General features: G+C 42.0%; 1 protein-coding gene across 2 annotated transcripts in view; it reads left to right on the top strand.

Annotated features, from left to right (window-relative positions):
- Positions 1-21,472, top strand: part of EFCAB6 (EF-hand calcium binding domain 6) — a 237,374-nt gene that overhangs the window by 74,518 nt on the left and 141,384 nt on the right. For both annotated transcript variants that reach the window (XM_014864412.3, XM_070506757.1), the window contains 2 exons: positions 1,131-1,255; positions 5,391-5,539. In XM_014864412.3, coding sequence (XP_014719898.3) covers positions 1,131-1,255; positions 5,391-5,539 — 274 coding nt within the window. The remainder of the gene's footprint in view (positions 1-1,130; positions 1,256-5,390; positions 5,540-21,472) is intronic.

A 21,472-nucleotide genomic window follows, 5' to 3' on the forward strand; every position in this document is an offset into this window, starting at 1 on the left:
TTTCCCAATGCCGTTTATTGAAAAGACTGTCCTTTCCCCATAGTATATTCTTGGCTCCTTATGCATGGGTTTATTTCTGGGCTCTCTTTTCTGTTCTTTAATCAATGTGTCTGTTTTTATGCCAATACCATACTGTTTTAGTTACTATAGCTTTGTAATATAGTTTGAAATCAGGGAGTGTGATGCCTCTAGCTTTGTTCTTTTGCAAGATTGCTTTGGCAATATGGGGTCTTTTATGGTTCCATACAAGTTTTAGGGTTGTCTGTTCTATTTCTATGAGAAAATGCCATTGGAATTTTGGTTGGAATTGCATTGAGTCTGTATATTGCTTTGGTTGGTATGGACGTTTTAACATTGTTAATTCTTCCAATCCATGTTCGTGGAATATCTTTCCATTTGTTTGTGTCTTCTTCAATTTCTTTCATTAACGTCTTGCAGTTTTCAATATACGGGTCTTTCACCTCCTAGGTTAAATTTATTTCCAGGTTTTTCATTCAGTTAGACTTTTTAAATTACCAATGAGTTTGAGCAGTTTTTCCTACACATTTTGGATTTTTTTTAGTTCTTTTTATGTCAATTACCTGTTATAGCCTTAGTCTATTGTTCTATTGAGTATTTATGTTTATCTTGTTAATTCATAAGAGCTACTCTTATGTTGTGGAAATTAACCTGTATTTCTCATGTACATTAACAATAGTTTTTCCCACTCATTTTTCTTTCATTGTTATTTGTGTGCTTTTTTTGACCAAACAAAAATTAAATATTCATATTCTCAGACCTATCCATTATTTAAATGATTTCTGGCTCCAGTGTGTTTCTGGGAAAGGACTTCTCACACAAAGTCTATATATTATGTAATATTCATCTTAATTTTCTTCTACTACATTTATGGCTTTATTAGTCTACTTAGTGTACCTTTTACTTTAGAATTAGGTAGCAAGTAGATTGATTTTACTTTTTTCTAAAATGTTTACCCAGTTATTTCAACATCATTTATTACAAACTGCATCAAGTTTTTGGTTTACTCAAGTCTTACCTTTTATCAGACAGGTTATGATGAAAAGGAAACACTTAATATTTAAGTGTACCTTTGACAATGTTAATAACCTAAAGCTCTTTGGTTTTAATAGAGGTCTCGTGGGAGAATCAGCAAATCAAAAGTTCCAGAAGGGAGCGCCTCCCCAGTTCCATTTCCTCTGAAGAGGTCTGGAGGGACTACTCCTTGGATGAGATTGAGAGAGCCTTTTGCCAAGAGGTGAGAGTGTTTTCCTAGTGCCAGGGCCGTCTAAGGTGTGAACAGAGAAAATGGACAACTGTGGAAAACCATTAGGTCTGGGCATTATTTCCAAAATTTGCTTTGATCCTACCTCCGCCCGCCCAAGCCCTGAGACCTCCTCCATCCCCTCATAACAATCGTACGTGGATAACAGTAATGTGCTGAGTGGCTGATTCTTAAGTAACTCCTTTGTGCTACTCACATACTACATCTAATAAGAAATCTTTAAGACCTATAAATACAGGATACGACTTTATTGAGTAAAATAAAGGAGCACTCAAGTAAATGAAGTGATCTTTTTTAATTCTTGGATTGGAAGATTAAGTATTAACGCCTGCTCTGGCTATGTCTGGATGGAGAATGTGTATATATATATATTTTTTTTCTTTTGAAAAGTTATAATAGAGGGCTTATTCTATCATACAAAATGTATTTTATAAAGATATAATAATTAATATAGCACTGATGCGGCAACGGACGTTCAAATTGACTTAAAACAGTAGTTGGATAATGAACTAATATTTATATGTGAATTCAGCATATGCTGGGAGGCGCTCCAATAAAGTGTAGTGGGGACAAGGAGTGGAGTATTCGATGATTATTATTGGGATAATTCACTAGCCAGCCATTTAGAGAAAAAAAAAGCCTATAATCTTCCACTCTTCACACCAAAATAAATTCTGTATGCCTCAACTATTTAAATTTAAAAATAATATGGGTGAGAATTTTTTAATCTTGAAATTTAGACTTTTTTTTTAAGCATGAAGTAAAGTCCCAAAACCATAAAGAAAAAGATTGATAAATTTGACCACGTTGATAAATTTGACCACGTTACAATGAAAAAGCTTTTGTATAGCAAAAGTTTGTATAAACAAGTGGTAAACTTGGCAAAATATGTCAACATAAACGACAGATAAATAATAACTCTTCCTAACATAAGTAGGAATTTTATAAACTATTAATATAAAATTTTCAGTAGAAAATTGTCAGTGAGAGAAAAATTAACAAAAGTCAATGTTGCTAAGGGTATTGGAGAAGTGAGCACTTGAATATACTGTTAGTAAATTGGTAAAACTCGTTTTCTTTTGTTGTTGTTAATGAATTTATTGTTTTCATAAAAACATGACCCTTACATAATACATGATCATTACAAGAAATGTAAGCAACTCTGAAAAGTACAAAGAAGAAAGTAGTACATTATTCAAAATCCACCACCCAGAAATAATCACAGGCAACATTTGGTGAACATAATTCCGGGCCTGTCTTTAGTCATATGTATAGAAGGATGGCTGCATTGGTGGGGGATGGGTGGGTACACAGATAGAAATAATGTTCTAAGAAGAGAATCATGCTCCTTTTTACAAATCAGGCATATTTAATTTAAATGTCGTTGAATTTACTGGAAGTAAAGAAATGTCATCATCACCCTCATAATGAACCCTTTTTGGGTGCCTGTGTGCCAGGCAGCGCTGTAAGTGACCCCCTTTCCAGTCTTCACAGCAGCTCCATGAGTTAGGCACTATGAATATCTCAGTTTCAAGTTGAGGAAACTGAGGCACGAAGAGGTTTGATGACTTGCCCAAGGCCACCGTGCCAGTCAATCCTGGAGCCAAGTTTAAACCCCATGTCCTTGCTCGCAATGCTGTCCTCAAGTGAAGCCGAAGATGCTTCTGAACTTTGGATGAATATTTCTATACCACAAGAGATATTAGGTCCACAAAGGGACTTTGAGAACAGAAGAGAGTTAAGAAAACCATCAAGAGTAGGAGAAATTATGGTGTTTCTGAAGGAAGTCTCAGTTACAGGCAGTGCGGGCTGACTCTCTGCTATCAAACTCGTGACTGGCTCTTCCCGGGTCTCTTCCCACCTCACAATTTTCACTGTTCATATTTTGTTCTTAGTCAGCGTTTGGGATATTTACATTCTGTGCTGTTACCCTAATTCCCCTAGTTGTTTGCCTTCGTTTTATATTTACATGGATTTAATGCGCATCACTATATTCAATGCTTACCATGGTTTATCCCTTTCAGAGTTTTTTATTTTGATTTATTCTTTAGTTGGATGGATTTCATTGTCAAGTAATTTCCTTAAGAAAGGCTCATGGGTGCTTTATTCCCTTTGTTTCCGATTTTTGAGACTATCTGCCTTTTTACCAGAACAAGGCCTTGGCTGGGTATAATTCTTAAAAGATAGCCTAAACGTACTTTCTTTTCCTCAAAATGTTATAAGTATTTTTCCATTGTCTTCTGGCATTGGGTTTTTTTGAGAGGAAGCCTGAGGTCAACTGATTTTTTTTCCCTTGTAGGTGATTTTTTTTTTTTTTAACCTGGACGCCTAAAATATTTTTTCTGTATCTTTGAAATTAAAAAGCAAAAGTAAACTGTCTTGGCATGGAGCAGTATGTCACAGTTTCCTGGGACACCGTGCGCTCTTCAGTGTCCAGATTCAGTTCTTCATTCACTTCAGGAAAATTTCCCCTGTATCGTGTCACTAAAATCTTCTGCCTCTCTCCATCCCTCTCTCCTCCCCTCCCTCCTCCTTTCTGTCTTTCCTTCCTTCAGCAGTATTCCCAGGTGTCCCTATATTGGATCATCTTTCGTCTGCTCTCACATTGCTTTAATCCTTTCTCCTCTGCCTTCACTGAGGTTCTTTCAAGCCGCTCCTTTACTGTTAATGTTACTTTCAGCCTTGTCTCTTTCTCTTGCCGTGCTAGTTTGTTTATTAGGTCCTGTAATTGTTATTTTTGTTTTCTATTTTCTTAGCCTTGAAATACCCCTTCTCATCTCTTAGATTGTTTTATCATCTTGTCTTCAAGCTTTTCTTTTAATGAATTCATTTTCTTGTTTAATCCCTTTTTATGGCATGAAAACTTTGCAGGTGATGTGTTTATATATATATATTTTTTTTTGCAAAGGCACTGTTTCTGTTTCACTCCCTGCTCTTTTTCTAAAAGCTCTTGAACAGTCAGAGACACTCCCCTGGAAAAAACCTTATCGGAGACCAAATGTCATTAAGATATTAAAAGTGGATGTCATTAATCTAGTAAGTACACTGAGGCCGTCCTCCGCGTCTGGCCTGGCTTCTTTCTGTGAGAATCTTCCCCCAGCCAACCTGCTTCCCTGAAAGAGAGATGGGCAGAGTCAGCTGCATTTGGGGTTAATTTTATGCAACTTTCTAAGAAGCTTAGGCCCTGTGATTCTCTAAATATAGAGATTTTCCCCTTAGATTTCCAATATTCCTGTGCACTCTAAGGAAAGGAAATGTTAATGAATCTGTTTCTTATTCCCTTCGTGGATAGAGACTCTTGTACATATATTTCCACGTTCCAGCAGCTTTTTTAAAAAGTCACCCTTTCCACCAAGTTGGTGGTGATTTTGTTTATCTTCTTATCCCAGTTAGCAGGAAAAACTGAATTCAGACAAAGTGGAGAGTATTGGAAATATTGGAGAATATTATTACTCAATAATAAACAGCGGGAAAGCCTTTGGAAGCAAAACCAATCTTCATGGTATTTTTATGAGTCATAAAAATCCGTGGTTAACTTGCTTTACCGAATTTTAGAAGTCCCAGAAGCAAAGCTCATTCACCCTGGTTCTTTGTCATTCCCCCTTTAAAAAAAAGAATAATTAAAGAAATGCTCAAAGTGTGCTGTGTTTATGCAATCCTTATATTAATAATTTGGCTTACTGTTAAAGCTGCTTCTATTTTTAATAAAGTGTTGCCAGCGTTGTTGTTTGATTGGCCTGACTTCATCAGGGGAAGTGTGGCGTGGGCTCACCGTAGGAGCAGCTTGAAAGTATATTAAGAAAGATGCATCAGACTGGCAGACCCACCGAGTATTTTTAGCTCCGAAATTTGAGGTAGAGCTATTATAGGTGCTGGTTTCCCCTGAGAAACTTGTCTGCCTTGTCAACTGAGTTGCTGTGACTGGGGATGCTGTTTCATAGTGAGCTCATCAATTAAACATTTGAAGTTCAGTACATGCCATAGTAACCTTTTTGATCAGTTTTTGGAGAGGAAAATGTGACGAGGTTTCGGTAGAGAAAAAAAGAAAGGTTGCCTAGCTCCGTGAAGTTGCTTTCTCTGAATGCAGCCCCTTGTGTTAATTTTGCAGCTTTCCAAGTCTTACGAAAAGGTGGAGAAGGCCCTGAGTGCAGGCGACCCCTCCAAAGCTGGCCACGTCTCTTTGAATTACCTGAAGGTCGTCCTCGACACCTTCGTGTACCAGTTACCCAGGAAAATTTTTATCCAGTTAATGAAAAGGTAAGCGTCCCATTGTTTCCCTGACATCTTTTTCCCCGAACATCAACCAGGAGAAGAAGGAACAGCTTCATTTATTTTTTATTAATGTTTTAGACTTTTTTATTGAAAATTTCAAACACATGCAGAGGTAAAGAGAATAATGTAACGAATCGACTAATGTGCCCACCACCCAGCTTCAACGTTCCGCTCACGGTCAGTCATTTCATTTCTGCTCCTGCCCGTTTTTCCTCAGCTCCAGATATTTTTGAGACAAATACCAGACATCATATTCCACTGAAAAGTTCTCACTATGTCTCTCTGAAAGATAAGACCTCTTTTTCAAAACATGGTGAAAATACCACTTTTGCACCTAGTAGAATTATCATTAATAATACTATCCGGTCAGGGATCAAATTTAACTGATTGTCTCATATTTTCTTTTACAATTTATTTGATTTGGAATCCAAGAAAGACCTGAACATTGTAACTGACTGATTTGCTGCAATTCTTTTTGAATCAATCGGGTCCCTCTCTATTAGTTAATTTTTCTGTTATGATGTGTCTGTAGAAGTCCGATTGTTCGTTATCTGGAGTTTCTTACAATCTCTGTCTGACTGATTGCAGCCCACAGCGACATTCGATATGTTCTCCCGTGTCCCTCAGCCCCCTCCCCCTGAAGTGATAGACATCCAGACTCATGTGCAGTTTTTTGGCAAGAATACTTCATAGGTGGTGACAAGCGTAGAAATATGGACTAGTTGTCTCCCTTTTAGTGCTGTTAGTAGCCATTGTTGACCACACCTATATCCATTAATTCGCTAGGGCTTGGAAAGTGCTGACGTCCACGGCTCATTTTTGGTTTGAGTACTTCTGCAATGAAAACTGCCCTCTCCAACTATTTGGTAACAATGAGACAGTTAGTACAGAGAGGGCAAGCTGTCCTTGGTTCTTTGCCTTCACTTGGTACTTTCAGGGTTCCCTAGCATCCTCCAAAAGTGAGCAATGAGTGATTTTCCTTAAAAAATATTATCATGAACTCATGAATGTAAACGTATTTGACGTGTTTCAATTCATTATGGTTATTACTCTCATTGATGCTGAATTTGCTCCCTCTTGACCAGGGGGAGCCTTTTTGTCTTGGCTCCTGAGTCCTGTTGGTGTGACCCTAATAGTCTCTAGTAACTCTCTTGCTTTCTGGGGTGACAAAAAGCTCCAGGCTCTTCTGCTATATCTCGTGCCCCCAACCTGGAGTCAGCCATTTCTCCAAGGATCCCTGTTTCCTTTCAGTTGGAAATGGTATCTATAGACTGAGCTCTGGGCAAGGAATACTGTCTTTGATTTACCTGGTTTCCTGTCCAGATAACTCAGAGACCCTTTTCTCAGGGGGAGTAGGGTTGAGGCTAGTAGAAAGATTGTCTTGTGAAACCTGGACAACTGGGGGACTCCTCGGGCTTGCCTAGAAGGGAAAGGCACGAGAGAAGGAGAAGGAAGACAGGATTAAGCTGGATCCATTTTCCCTCGCACTCCTCTTTCCTTCTCGTCTCTGTCTCTGTCCAGAGAGAATCACTGTAACTACCACCACGGCTTCTAGAGTGAAAAGCGAAATTTGGCCCTAGGAGTAAATATTTCCATGGCTGAGAAAACAGCTCCGTTGTCCTGCCTGTAGATGATGAAGTTTTTTAGAAATTACTTTCTTGGACAGCTAAAAGTTATATAACCAATTCTTTTTTAATTCATTTTCAAAATTATGCAAGTAATAGGAGCAATAATAAACATCAAAACCAAAAAGTCACCATCCACCTTGCATAACAAATTTACTGTTTTCATTTTTCCACATTGTCTTCCACTTTGTATCCGTATACATTTATAATTTTTAAATGTTTGCAATCAAAGTGCATCTACAGTTTTATATTGTGCTTTTTAAATAGGAATGCATATTATAGACATTCTTCATATTGGCTTCATAGTCTTCAAAATTATAATTTTAATGGATGCATATTGAGTGCTTTTCTCTGCCAGACATTGTGGGAAGTGCTAAGAATGCAGAAATAAATAACAAATGGTCCCAAGCCAGAGTGGCTTACCAGAGTGACGATGGCTATGAAAACTATGGTGGGTGCATAGAGAGAGCAAATTAGGAGGCTAAGGGGGTCAGGGTCGTGCTGGTGTACACCCTGTTCTGGCCAGGGACCCAGGGGCATCTGAGTCGTGCCGTTTGTTGCATTTGCCCAGAATTCCCAGTGGAACAGGGCACAACAGGCAGCAGTGAGATGAACGCCCAAGTGCTAGGACTGTGAATCATAAATTACATATGGCTCCCGGGGCGCACCCTGTGAGTGAAGAGTTGTCGAATCTTCCTGGTCAGTGCTCCCCTGTGATTACCGCCCCCCCTTCCCCTCTCGTGTCCATGGTCTGTCGTGTCTAGTAGTAAAACACTCAGCAGTTTTCATTTGATTAGTGTTTGTCAGGTCTATCTTTTCCCAACGTTTCATTTTCACTCTTTTGTTGTCATGTTTAGGTGTGTTTCTCGTAAAATAGCATACATCTATATTTTAAAAATCTTTGCCTCTGTAACGGTCAACTGTAGTCTTTTTCCATTCATTGTGATGGATAATGTTTAGATTTCTCTGCCCCTGCCACTGTATTTTTTACTCTCTGATTTCCTCCACTCTTTCTTTTTTCTTTCTCTATTGTGTTTGGTCCTGTCGGCGTTTTCCTCATCACTCTTTTTCCCTCCACTGCCTTGAGACTTAAACATTCTATTTCTATTCTTATAGAGGTTAACCTTAAATTTTGAACATGTGTTCTAAACTTATTTATCAATGTTTCTACTGTCCTGAATAAAACAGGCACCTTCAACTTACCGTGTTACCACTGGTTAGGGTTTGTTCAGGCCTTGTTTTGACAGGACCTGAATTTGTCATTATTATTATTATTTTTTTAAAACAGTCCGTGCTTGTTTAGCTTTTCCCATGTTTACCAGGCTGTTTGCTCAGGCTGCTTCTTAATCCCACTCGTTCCTTCTGAAGTCAGTCTCCTGAAGTGCATCCTTTGATGGTCTTTTAGTGAGGCCCTGTGAGTGGTGGTAAGCTCAGTCTTTGTTTTCAAAAATGTCCATTTCCCCCTTGTTCTTTAATGAAGATTTCACAGGGAATAGGATTCTTGTTTGAGATTTATCTTCTCTTAGCACCTTGAAGACATTCTTCATGGTCTTCTGGCTTCTACCATTGCTGTTGAGAGTCTGCTGTCTAATTGCCAATACTTCATAGGTGATTTTTTTTCTTTTTCTGGTTGCCTTTAAGATTTCCTCTTTATTTTGGTTATTTTACAGTTTCCCTACAATGTGTCTTGGTAAAGATGTCTGTTTATTTAACCTTCCCGACCCATACTGTCTCACTCTGAGGATTAGTCTCTTTCATGGATTTTACAACATTCTCAGCTATTATTCTTTGAATGTTGACTCCACCCTGTTCTCACTGGTCTTTTCTTCTGGAACTCGTGTTAGATATATGATGGACCTTCTTATTCCATTTCCCATGTCTCTTAGTCTCTCTTTTTATTTCCCATGTCTCTTTCTCTCTGGGCTGCATTCTGACTATTTTCCTAGAATTGGTTTTGGTTCATTAGCTCTTTTCAGCTGTACCATATCTACTCCCAGTCTTGCGCAATCCCAGGTCTCCTAACCCCACTGGACATTAAAACCCCTGCCCTCAGAGCCTAGCTTAACTCCCAGGGCTGCCATTAGCAGGCGCTGCTCTGTCCAGTCTGGTAAACCCTGGAGGTTGTAGAAATAACTCAGGATCTTACTGCTCCAGAACGGGTTCCCTCCCTGCTTCCAGCTCCTGTGGATTTCCCTTTCTTGTTTCAACTTCAGCTGTATGTTTAAAATAACTTATTGATATATTTATCCCAGTGGTTGTTGATATATTTGATATATTTCTATGTGATTAGACCAGGAGGTCGTGGGGAGATTCCCTATGATGCCAGAAACCTCTCTTTAGTGTATTCATGCTGGCTAAGAAGTTAGAAAAGTCTTCAAAGAGTAAACAGAACAAAGTTAAACCTGTGAGAGGCAAACAGGAGTTTCCTACATGGGTAGTTGGAGAGAGACATTGCATCCAGAGAAAGCAAACAGCGTTTTCAAAGGGGCTGGTCTGATGCGGTCACGATCAATTGTTAGGGCTCTTTAATTTTATATGCCAGAATGTTTCAACCATTTACCATCACTTGAGTCTTTAGGTTCTTAAAATTTTACATATGTTTGTTTGTTCATTTCTTCAGTCAGTCAGTCAACAAACAGTTCTTGAGCACTTATTATGTACCAGGCACTGTGCTAGAGACTAGGGGCTCATTGGAGAATAAGACATGATCCCCGCCCTCAAAGAGCTTTACCCGCCAGGTGGGGCGGGGTTGGGGGGACTGATAATCAATGAATGTGTCAGTAATGAAATAAAACATACAGGGTCGGCTCCGTGGCCGAGTGGTTAAGTTCTTGCGCTCCGCTGCAGCGGCTCAGGGATCGGATCCTGGGTGCGGACATGGCACTGCTCATCAGGCCACATTGAGGCGGCATCCCACAACCCACAACTAGAAGGACCTGCAACTAGTGATATACAACTATGTGGGGGGGGGGCGGTTGGGGAGATAAAGCAGAAAAAAAAAGTTGTTAGCTCAGGTGCCAATCTTTAAAAAAAAAAAAAGAAATAAAACATGCAATGCAAGGGGTGCTGTGAAGAGAATCAGCAAGGACTGTCATGGAGAATAACAGGGAGGAGCTCAGGCTAGTCAGGAATGCTCTGGAAAGGCCTCCCTGAAAAGGCGAGGTTTCACAGAGACCCGAGAGGTCGGGGGAGCAGCCACAGGCAGAGCCCCACGTGGCCCATTCTGGGGCAGAAGCCAGCATACCTGGAGCCGAGTTGGCAAGTGGGCAAGAGGGGCGAGAGGTGGGGAGGAGAGGAGGCCCGGGCCCGGGCAGGACTGGGGTTCTAGTGGGTGCGGGTCGCAGGCAGGCTCTGGGGGATGGCGTCGTCCCTGCTGCTAGAGGCCCCATCCGCAGGCACTTGCCTTTCCCTTCGGCAGACGCTTCTTTCTCACAGTGTGTTTCTAAAGGTCAGACCCAAGGCCGGAGTGTGAACGATTTCACGAATTTTTATAAGGATTGCCAAATTGTTCTCTCTAAAGATAGTGGCAGTTGACGTTGCCATCAGCATTGTGTGAGTGTTCTGGTTTCATATTCTTTCCAGCGTATTAATGTCATTTTAAAATATTGATAACTTAGGAGGTGTGAAATGGTGCCTTGTGATGGTTTTAATTTATATCCTTGGAGGGGTGTTGAGGTTGGACATTTCCATGAGCCTGTGCACGGATCCTGTCTCCCCTGACGTGAAGCCTCTTTGTGTCCTAATGAGTTCATGGCCCCACTGATGGTTTTTTAAGTCAGTTTTATCACTTTTTGGTTAATAATTTTTCGTAGTTAGATAATTATCACCAGATAACCCTTTTCTGTCGTAGGCATTGCAGCGATTTTTCCAGATTGCTATTTCCCTGTCATTCACGTGATACCTCATTGTTTCAGAGTTTACATTTTAATATAATCAAATGCATTAATCTTCTTCTTTTGGAATGTTTTCTGTTGCTTAGAAATCTATAAATCATCATTCTTACCCAGGCTTGATAAAAATTCTTTCCTACTTAGCTTGTCGTTCGTATTCTTTGAAAACAAAACACTTGAATCCATCCTGACATAAGGTAAGTATCCAAATTAAAATATTTTTTTGAAATAGATCATCTATTTTGCCATCACCACTTGTTAAATGATCCTTTCTTTACCGCTTGTTTTTGATGTCTGCCTTGTCGTATGTTAAATTCTATCCATGATTTGGTCCAATGAGTGTTTCTACTGTATTCCATCAGTCTAGACTTCTCTTGTCCGTGGCTGTTTCCATATAGTGTTCTGTCTACAATTGTCCATCCAGTTGCCCTTTTATCTTCTGTTATATACTTAGAGAGAACCTTGGGCTCCCCAAACTGTCACCGTTACTTGTTTCTCACCTATTTGCTGAATTTAGCTGGTGATTGTTGAGGACTCACCACTGGTAAGGCCTAAGAAGAGAGAATTCCTGGCTCTTACCATGGAAGCACGGGCCTATGGAAAATGCATTGGAGGCGGGACTGGTGTCCTGCGGCGAGTGGCACTGGGGGTGGGCCTGGCCCCGGGGTGGTGCTGATGTCCCTCTTTCCTTTGCTGTCCTCTAAAGCCCCCGAGAAGGTGACACAGTTAGGAGACCTGGTATTGCTAGAAGTGAACGCCCTTGACTCCCCTTGACGGTCACACTCACAGCATCACAAGGAACCATAATCCATCTTCTAAGTTTAGGTTTAATATTTTTGTTAACTTACCAGCATGAGTCCCTGATTGCACTGGGAAAATTCTGTATGACTTTTGTATTTAAAAAATGATTTAAGAGTTCACTAGAAAGCCTGTACCTGAATGTTCATAGCAGCTCTATTCATAATTGCCCCAAACTGGGCCCAGCTCACATGGACTTGAGCAGATGGCTGCTTAAGCACACTGGTGCATCCATACAATGGAGCACTTCTCGGCGGTGAGGACTGAACCACTGATGCATACACACGGATGAATCTCAGAGACATTCCGCTGTGAAAGAAACCAGTCTCAAAGGTTGCTGCTGCGTAGGATTCTGTATATGACATTCTGGTAAAAGGAAGCCATTAGGAATGAAGAAGAGATCGGTGGTTGCCAGGACCAAGGGCAGGGAGAATGTGACCTCAGAGGGTAGCATGAGGGAGGATGTGGGGTGACGGAGCTGTTCTGTATCCTGAATGTGTTGGGCACACAAATCCATACACATATTAAAACTCATAAGAGTGTACACCAAAAGAAACAGTTCATTTTACTGCATTTTAATTGAAGAAATAAATTTTAAAGCACACGCTTTTTTTTTTTTGTGAGGAAGATTGTCCCTGAGTTAACGTCTGTGCCAATCTTCCTCTCTTTTGTGTGTGAGACACCACCACAGCATGGCTCGAAGAGCAGTGTGTAGGTCTGCACCTGGGATCCAAACCTGTGAACCCCAGGCCGCTGAAGCGGGGTGTGTGAACTTAACCACTACGCCGCTGGGCTGGCCCCAACATGCTTCTTTTATTAAGGCAAACAATACAGGAGAGAATAAAGAAGGAAGTAAAATAAAATCTAAATTCTCACACTTAACAAAATGATTTGAGAAATTATTCTTACTATCCAATTTATTAATGGATAGTACAGAAAAACATAGGTATCTTTTGGAGTTTGTTATATTTTTTTAAATACTGCAGGTTTCAGGCCTAAATTAAAACCCTAACAGCTTGGTAATGAGGCATAAAATCTTGATCCAAATGATATTTTAGAGACTTTAAAAGCTACTTTCTCTCTCTCTTTTTTAATGTAACCGTAGTCTTTAATTGAACAGCTGACTTGACCTTTATTACTAACACGCTGTGCTTTTCAGTGTTGCCCAGTCTTTTATTAAAATAGATCTATTCAAAATAAAACCTGCATTGAAACATGAAGAATGAGGTTTGAGGGACAGTCGAGAGGCTGGGATAAATGCTGTCACTTGCTGTGACTTGAGTATTCACCAGAGACTGTCCTTCGTCCATCTGTCATGTGAGCAGGTCTTCATCAGAAGCATCTCCTGGGGAGAATTCTCCCACTCACGCTGGGAACATTAGTAACCTGGCAGAAGCCATGCAAACAGAAGAAATAAGCCATTTAGCCCAAATTATAGGAAGTGTAGAAACAGTACCCTGGGATGTATTTTCAGTTATTGCCCAATACTTTTAAACCCACACTTCTAGGATCTCTTCTATTTATATGACATTCTGGAAAGGATAAAATAATAGGAATGGAGGAGAGGTCTGAGGTTGCCAGGGCTGGGCCGGCGAGGCTGTGCTCGAGTGGGGCAGCAGCAGGGGGCTGTGGGGTGACGGAACTCCTCTGCATCCTCTGTGGTCTTCTGAATCCTGACATCCTTGGTCAGCGGCCAGGCAGAAATGAGATGGCACGTGAGTTTGTTGAAGGATCTTTTACCTAAGTGGGGACAGGATTAAGTGACGTCAGTAGATGGGGAAGCATTTATCTGCGCTAGGCCTGAAGGGGCAAGAGAGGGAGCAGTTACTGAAAGGAGCACAGAGGATAGCTGAAGGAGAGGGTCGCCCAGCAGTGGATAAGGTCGTCAGTGGAGTGCTGCCCTTGGCAGCCTGGGTCCTTAACCAGGCAGTAGCCGGCTCAGCTTTAGCGACGAGACGTCCCGATTTTTAAACAATGCCCAGCCTCCGTCCCTGCCTCCGTGACCGCTTTGTGTGGAAGCCCATGAAGAAGCACCGAGTTGCCTGGGGAAGATGACTGACTGGCATGCCAGGTGCCCTCTCCTCCTGTTGCCCACCAGGGATGCTGTCTAGTGGGCACTTACCTGGGCCATAAATACCTTTACATGCTGTGCTTATTTTCTGTGGTGAGACAGCAGTCTACACTGTAGCCTGGGTCTTGTCAGCTGCTTTTTTTTTGCTCTTTGCCCCACCCGAAACTGGCAACCTCGTGAGGTATCCAAAGCTGGATCCGAATAGCAGGACAATGTTGTCTGCAAAGTCAGAGACAGGCTTCTAGCTTGTGCCTCTCTTTGTGATGGGTGGCACACGGCCTGACAACTTGTCTTTCACTTCAGAGGGACTATTCCAACACACCTCAGACCTCTGGATCCAGAAAATACCAGAATGGCAGGCCCCTAACTTTCCATGGGCTTTATCTCCTTTGCTCTGACACACACATATGTTTCTGAGGCCTCTGCCTCCTCACTAGATCTAGTTAATCTAATAATATCATCAGGATGACCGCCAGTGTGATGCTTACAGTGCATCATAACTGTGCAAGCAGAACCCTCTGGGCAAGCCTTGATCCGAGCTCCCTCACATTACCTTAAGGCAGAAAGCAGGCGAGTGGAGATAACCTTGAGATAAGATTGTGGAGGTATATTGATCTCCCTGCTGTATAAAGGGAAATTCCTATCTGCTGATAGGAATTGAAAAATCAGCATTTTCTATGTCTATTGCTGCATACCAGATGCCAGGGGCTATGTCGATTTGCATGTGTGACTGGCATCATCACTGATTAAATTTGCAATAATGCACAGTCATTTTCCAATACCTAAGTAGCTTTTGCATCAGCAGACAGCAGATTTGAATGGGACTATGGAGAAGTCAAATGCACCGTCTCTGCGTTTACTCCAGGGGAGTGGTACTACTTTTTGTTTACTCTTTTGTGAAGGGTTGAGTCTTCTGTGGGTCCTTCCGACCGTCATGGCCCTTGCTCCATGGACCAGAGAACCAATGTGAGGATTCGGCAGTGACTAGGAGTATTTATGCCCATTGTGTATTCTGAGCCTAGAGAAGTAACCACCCGCTGAGTCTGTATTTTCTCTGGATCCACTGTGAAATGGACTTGGGCTCTGTTGGTCACCTCCAGAAGCCTCCACTCTGACCAACAGACCATGCTGGCATGTTGGCTCTCCAGGGTTATCATGGTTCAGAGCTACTGTCTAATGACCATGAATGGTCTAGGTAGTTTCCTTCCCTTAATGCAGAGCCACCTTGGTAAATGGCTGAAGGATCTTTTGGGCAAGGTTTGAATGAAGATTCTTTGGACCCTCTGGGCAAGATTCAAAGGGAAATTCTCAGTATGTGTCTATGGCTGCCTCGCAGGTTGTCCTCTAAGATATCCAGACCCCCTTGACTGAGGAGCTCTGGGTCTGTGAACTGGATCAGGTCTGTGACCTGGGCAAGAGGCTGTGAATCCAACGTTAATGACTCAAGTCAGGCTTCTGCCCATCAGACCCAGAATTTTCTATATATTCTGTACGTATCAGGCAGCACTTTAGTCTTTCCTAAGGACCCTTGGTTAGTTAACTAGTGCCAGGCATCCTTGTGGGTCGGAACGCCCTGATTATGCTGTGACACTGTGTGAGCACTCCCGAGCTGTCGCTGTGGGAGAAGGTTTCCCGGTAAGAGCTTTGGTAGAGAAACGGTCACTGTCAGTGGCCCGACAGAAGCCGCCGGGGGGGAATACATACCCCAAGCTGTCTTTTAACCCCTTCTCAGGTTTCAGTGCCTCTCACCAATGAACCTAGCTAGAAGCCGAGGGCAAGAGAACCCAAATAATACAGTCTGCAGAGGTCAGCCCTGGGTGCAGAGCGTGGAGGAGAAGGGCCGGGTGAAGAGAGGAGCTGGAGGGGCGCACAGAAGACCCAGCACGGGTGGTTTCTTCATCGCATCCCTGTGGTAGAGAGTGAAGATGGCGAGCCAGGTCATGGGAGGGCGGACTGCAAGTCGGGAGGCATCTCTGGGTGCTGTTTTAACACCCTGGCGGTTAGGAACCAGCATGCTTCTCAAATGTTCTGAAATGTGTGTGAAATCTGCAAAAAAAACCCTGTTCATGTGATTCTTACTTTCACTTGTTATTCATTATTTCCTACCCAATAATTATATTCTCAGTACAATTTAATTGAGAATAGATGTTTCTCTAGAATATTTTCAAGTGCAGTTGGAATGCTAAAAACAGGTTCCAACATTAAATACATTTGGGAAATGTCAAGTAGGTTTCTTGTCTGTAGGATATTCATAGCTATTAACATGTTAACTGAACACCATGAATATCCACGAAGGGGATATGCAGTATTTCCCAAACTCATTTTGTCTGCAGAACAATGCTGCCCTCGATGGTCATCGTAGCAATGTGTCTGGCTCACCTCTGTGCTCCCACTGCCACCAGTCCACTTCAGGCCCTCGCCTCTTTTCTCCCAGACCCATGGCTCTGAATTCCCGTGTCATGGCACAGTGGATTGGGTGATATGTTGTGAAAAGTGCAATGTGTTGCAAGGGATTTATTATTTACCAATAACAAAGTTAAAGCATGGAAACGGTTTTGTTTTCTGGTCAAGAACAGCCGTTGTCCCGGAAGTAGCCCCACCTGCAGTTACTGGCGTGCCCTCATCTCAGGAAAAGAGAACCATGGGACGTGCCTATAAGCTCGGCAGTAGGTGTGCATGCGCACGACTCACGCTAAGCTGGTGAGATGAACGATTGTTGTGGGAAGCGAGAGTAAGGGCTCCTTCTGACAGGGAGGAGGCGGGGTGGCAGCACCCATCTAGCAAGGGAGCCGCTCGGACAGGGCAGTGGCAGTGTGGCCAGAGGCTCGACAAGCCCCGCACCATCGTTTCCTTTCATTCCTACACGAAGCAGTTCGAGCCTCTGTCTCATGTACTTTGGTCATCCGCACCTTCTTTCTCTCCCCCAGAATTTATTTGGCTTTCTGGGGGACTTCTATTTTATTGGTGAGTCCACCCTGTGTCCTGTTTCCCTTCTGTGACCTGTGAAGCTTGACCCTATGGCTGCTGTCCTTGGCAGCTCCTGGTGGGGCCCCCAGAATCTCGCTTCAGAAGATCCTTAGAAATGCAGTGTTGGTGGGTTTGGAGAAGAGGATGCTGGAATCATTGAAGGAGCTTTTTTCTTACCAACACATTATTTATATCAGAAACAAATAAACCAATTAGAAATCTCGACGCGGGCCATGAATGAGATAGGCTTGGGGGACAGAGGATAGCAGGAGCAGAGCCACCCCAGATGGGACAGTCACGGAAGACTTCTTGGGGAGGTGGCATTTAAGATGAGCTCTGCACCAAGGCATCAGAGACGAGGAAAGGAAGGCTGCCGTGTGGGGCAAACCTGCAGAGCACCGGCCACCTTGTGTTCATGTGGGAGGAAGAGCACCCCAGGCCAGCAGCGCCATGCGGGGCTCTTCACAGAAGAGGGAACCTAGTCTATTTGAAGACAGGAGCGAGGAGAACAGGTTAGCAGACAGAAATCAGGGGGTCACTCCTGGGCGTGTTAAGTTCGAGATGCTTGTGAGAAATCCAAGTATTGATGTCGAGTAGGCTGTTGGAAGCTCAGAGAAGTCCAGGCTACAAATATAAATCTGAGCATCGACAGCATGCAGATGGGCATAGATGGCATCTAAAGCCAGAAGAAGAGGGGAGGTTGCCAGCGGAGGGCATGTGGGTAGAGAAGAGAAGTGAGATGGGTGTTATTAGCATTTAGGGCCTAAACAGAGGAAGGAGCCAGCCGGTGAGGCGGTTAATTTCTCGCCCTTGTTACAGCCTCCTTTTGTCTTTTATCATTGCCGTCCGCCCCGTCGCAGGTCTGCCCATCCTTCCAGCTCAGACCACTCTCCTCCTGGCTGAGCCTTCTTGGTCCCTAGTTCTTGGTCCCTGTGGCTCATGTGATTAGTCTCTCGGCCTGTTTCTCTTTGCTGCCTCCTCTGACAGTACCCATTTGTTGACTGGATTTGGGAGTCTTTTGGAAGAGTGTCACAAATTGATATGTTTCTTCTCCCTTCCCCACAGATGGTGTCACATGCTGCTATAAATCTCTACCAGGATTCATGGGATGGGAGAGATGGATTGGGAATGATATTGGGCTCCCAGCATCAGAATGCAGAAGCATAGCTGCCTGAGGCAATAAAAGGAGCCCCTGGGGCTTTTTTTTTTTTTTTTTTTTGGTGAGGAAGATTGTCACTGAGCTAACATCTCTGCCAATCTTCCTCTGTTTTGTATGTGGGGTGCTGCCTCAGCATGGCTTGATGAATGGTGGCTAGGTCTGTGCCCGGGATCTGAACCCAAAAACCTTGGGCCACTGAAGCGGAGTGTGTGAACTTAACCTCTATTCCACCAGGCCAGCCCCGCCTGGGGCATTTTTAAAAGTAAAAATAATTATCTATATCTATCTTTGTGACTTTGGAATAATGGTTACTCATGTGATTTCTAGCAAAATTATGTGCTGATTCTGTTTTTTGAAAATTGTGTTTGTTTGTGTTGACCATAAAAGCTGTACAGGCTCAAACTGGAAAATAGGGGAAACCATAAAGAAAAAAATAAATTACCTATCATTGTAATAGCCAGACATAGCCACGGTTCATATTTTGGTATATTTTCTTCCAGAAGTTTTTGTGTCTGTGTGTACACATGCTCCGTACATAGTTAACGGAGTTGAGACCATATGAGTATAAATCATGTTCTTTTTTCTCACGGTATATTCTATCAGGAGCAGTTTTATATCATTAAGAAAACCTTTGAAATTAATTGCTAATGGCTGCATAATGTTTTGTTAACCCTTGAGTCAAAGGGTTTGAACACTTCTAAGGTTTACATTACGTACTGCTAAAATGCACTTCAGAAAGGTGTTAATTTATTCTTATGAGCGAGGTTCACGAGACTGCCTTTTCCCAGTATTTAACATGCCAGTTTTAGATCCTTGCTCATCTGATGGGTGAAAGCAGAGTTCCTGGTGGTTGTTTTGATTTGTGTGTCCTTGATTGCTGTTGAGGTTACACGTGTCTCATGTTTAAAAGTTATGTGTAGTTCCATTGCCAACAATTGTTTGTTCAGGTCCTTTGACCCCCCCCCTTTTTTTTTTTTGGTGAGGCAGATTGGCCCTGAGCTAATATCTGTTGTCAATCCCTCCTTTTTGCTTGAGGCAAACCCCAGGCTGCCAAAATGGAGCATGTGAACTTAGCCACTATGCCACCAGCCCAGCCCCCCATTTTCTATGTTTTTAAAAAATTTTTTTACCCCAGTATAAGTTTCATAAAATAAAATTCATTCTTAAGTGTATATTTTCATGAGTTTTGGCAAATGTGTGTATTTATGTAACCACTATCATATCAATGTATGGAACACTTCCAGTGCCCCAAAATTCTACTCTTGCCCCTTGTCACCAGTCTCTGCCCTGACCCTCAGCCCCAGCAAATGCTGATCTGCTCTCTGTCGCTGTCACTATAGTTTTGCCATTTCTAGAAAGTCTCATAAATGGAATCATACAGCATGTGGTCTTCTGTGTTTGACTACTTTCTTCACATACCATGTTTCTAAGATTCGTCCATGTCATAGCATGTCTTAACACCCCGTTAATTGTCATTGCTGAGTAGTATTCCATAGTATTGACATGCCACACTTTGTTCATCCTCTCACCAGCTGACAGACATTGGTGTTGTTTTCAGTCGGGTCATTGTGGAAGATGCTGCTATGAACATTCGCATACAGGTGTTTGTGTGGACATATGTTTTCATTTCTCTTGGGTAAATACCTAGTAGTAAAACTGCTGGATTGTATGATGAGTATATGTTTAAATTTATAAGACACCGTCAAACTACTTTCCAAAGTGGCCGTAACATTTTTCAATTCCACCGGCAATCTGTAAGAATTTCAGAGGCTCCACATCCTCACCCACCCTAGATATTGCCAGTCATCCTAATTGTAGCCCTTCTAGTGGTGTGTAGAGTTATCTCACTTTTTTTAATTTGCATTTTCCTGATGACTAATGACGTTGAGGCTCTTTCCATGTGATTATTGGTCATTCGTATATCTTCTTCCGTTAAGTATCTTTACAAATCTTTTGTCCATTTTTATTGGATTGTTTTTTTTCCTATTATTGATTTTCAAGAGTTCTTTATATATTCGGGATATGACCACTTTGTCAGACACATATTCTTCAAATATTTTCTCACAGTATGGCTTGCTTTTTCATTTTGTTAACTCTATCTTTTGATGTATGAAAGTTTTTTTACTTTGATGAAGTCCATTTTGTCCATTTAAAAAATTTTTATGGGTAATTTTTGGGGGGATCCATTTTCAGAAATCTTTGCCTAACCCAATATCACGAGGATTTTATCCTATGTTTTCTTCTAGAAGTTTAATAATTTTAGCTCTGACATTTAGGTATATTTCCAGTTAATTTTTGTGTATGGTGTGAGGTAAGGGTCAAGGCTCATTTTGTTTCTGTACAGATATCTAGTGGTTCCCGCACCATTTGTTGGAAAGGCTATCATTTCCCTGATGAATTACTTTGCACCTTTGTCGAAAATCAGTTGACCATAGAAGCGTGAGTATATTTCTGGACTCTCGTCTCTTCCGTCAATCCGTAGGTCTGTTCTTGCACCATATGGCACTGCCTTGATCACTGTAGCTAAATGGTTAGGTCTTGAGATTAGGTTGTGTTAAGTCCTTTAAGCTTGTTCGTCTCTTTCAAAATTGTTTGACTAGTCTACATTCTTTGCCTTTCTATATACTCATTTTACAATCAGTTTGTCAATATGTTAAAAAAAGGCTCACTAGGATTTTGATTGTGAATACATTGGGGAAAATTGCCACTTTAATAATATTCAGTTTTCCATTCCCCCTGAGCATGGTATATCTTTCCATTTATTTAGGTCTTTAATTTCCCTAGGCAAGGTTTTGTTATTTACAATGTTCAGATCTTGCATGTATTATTAATTCCTAAGTATTTTTATTTTTTGATGCTATTGTAAATGGAATTTAAAAAAATTTTCCAACTATTCATGGCTAAGAATTATAAATACAATTGATTTTGTTTTTTGCAAAAGTTTATTCTTAAATGTACAACAGGCTCCAAGACAACACTTCATTCTAACTATAGGTGGCAACAGATGTTATGGCAGGGAATCCAGATGTTTAAAGAGGGATGGAATTAAGGATGCCCATTGCTTCGGGCACGAGGAACAGCTTACTTTTTCCTAGATTTCTTAATTCCACCTTTGGCTGGGGGGCCCTCCCCCACCACCCCTGCTTTTGGCTCCCAGAGCTCCTTCTGCTCCTCCTCCTGCTTCTGCTTCAATGCCCTATCTCCCTCGTCCATCTCCTTGGCCTCTTCTTGGGCAGCTTCTTGCCACCTTCACCACTGGACATGGCGCCTGCTGTTCCTTCCTCAGACTCTGCCACCGGAAGCCAAATTGACTTTTTTTATATTGACTTGGAACACTGTGACCTTACTAAATTCACTCATTAACTAGTTCTAGTATCTTTATTGTAGGTCCCCTAGTGTTTTCTAAAT

Source organism: Equus asinus, chromosome 4 (genome assembly GCF_041296235.1).
Source record: "Equus asinus isolate D_3611 breed Donkey chromosome 4, EquAss-T2T_v2, whole genome shotgun sequence".
Taxonomy (NCBI): domain Eukaryota; kingdom Metazoa; phylum Chordata; class Mammalia; order Perissodactyla; family Equidae; genus Equus; species Equus asinus.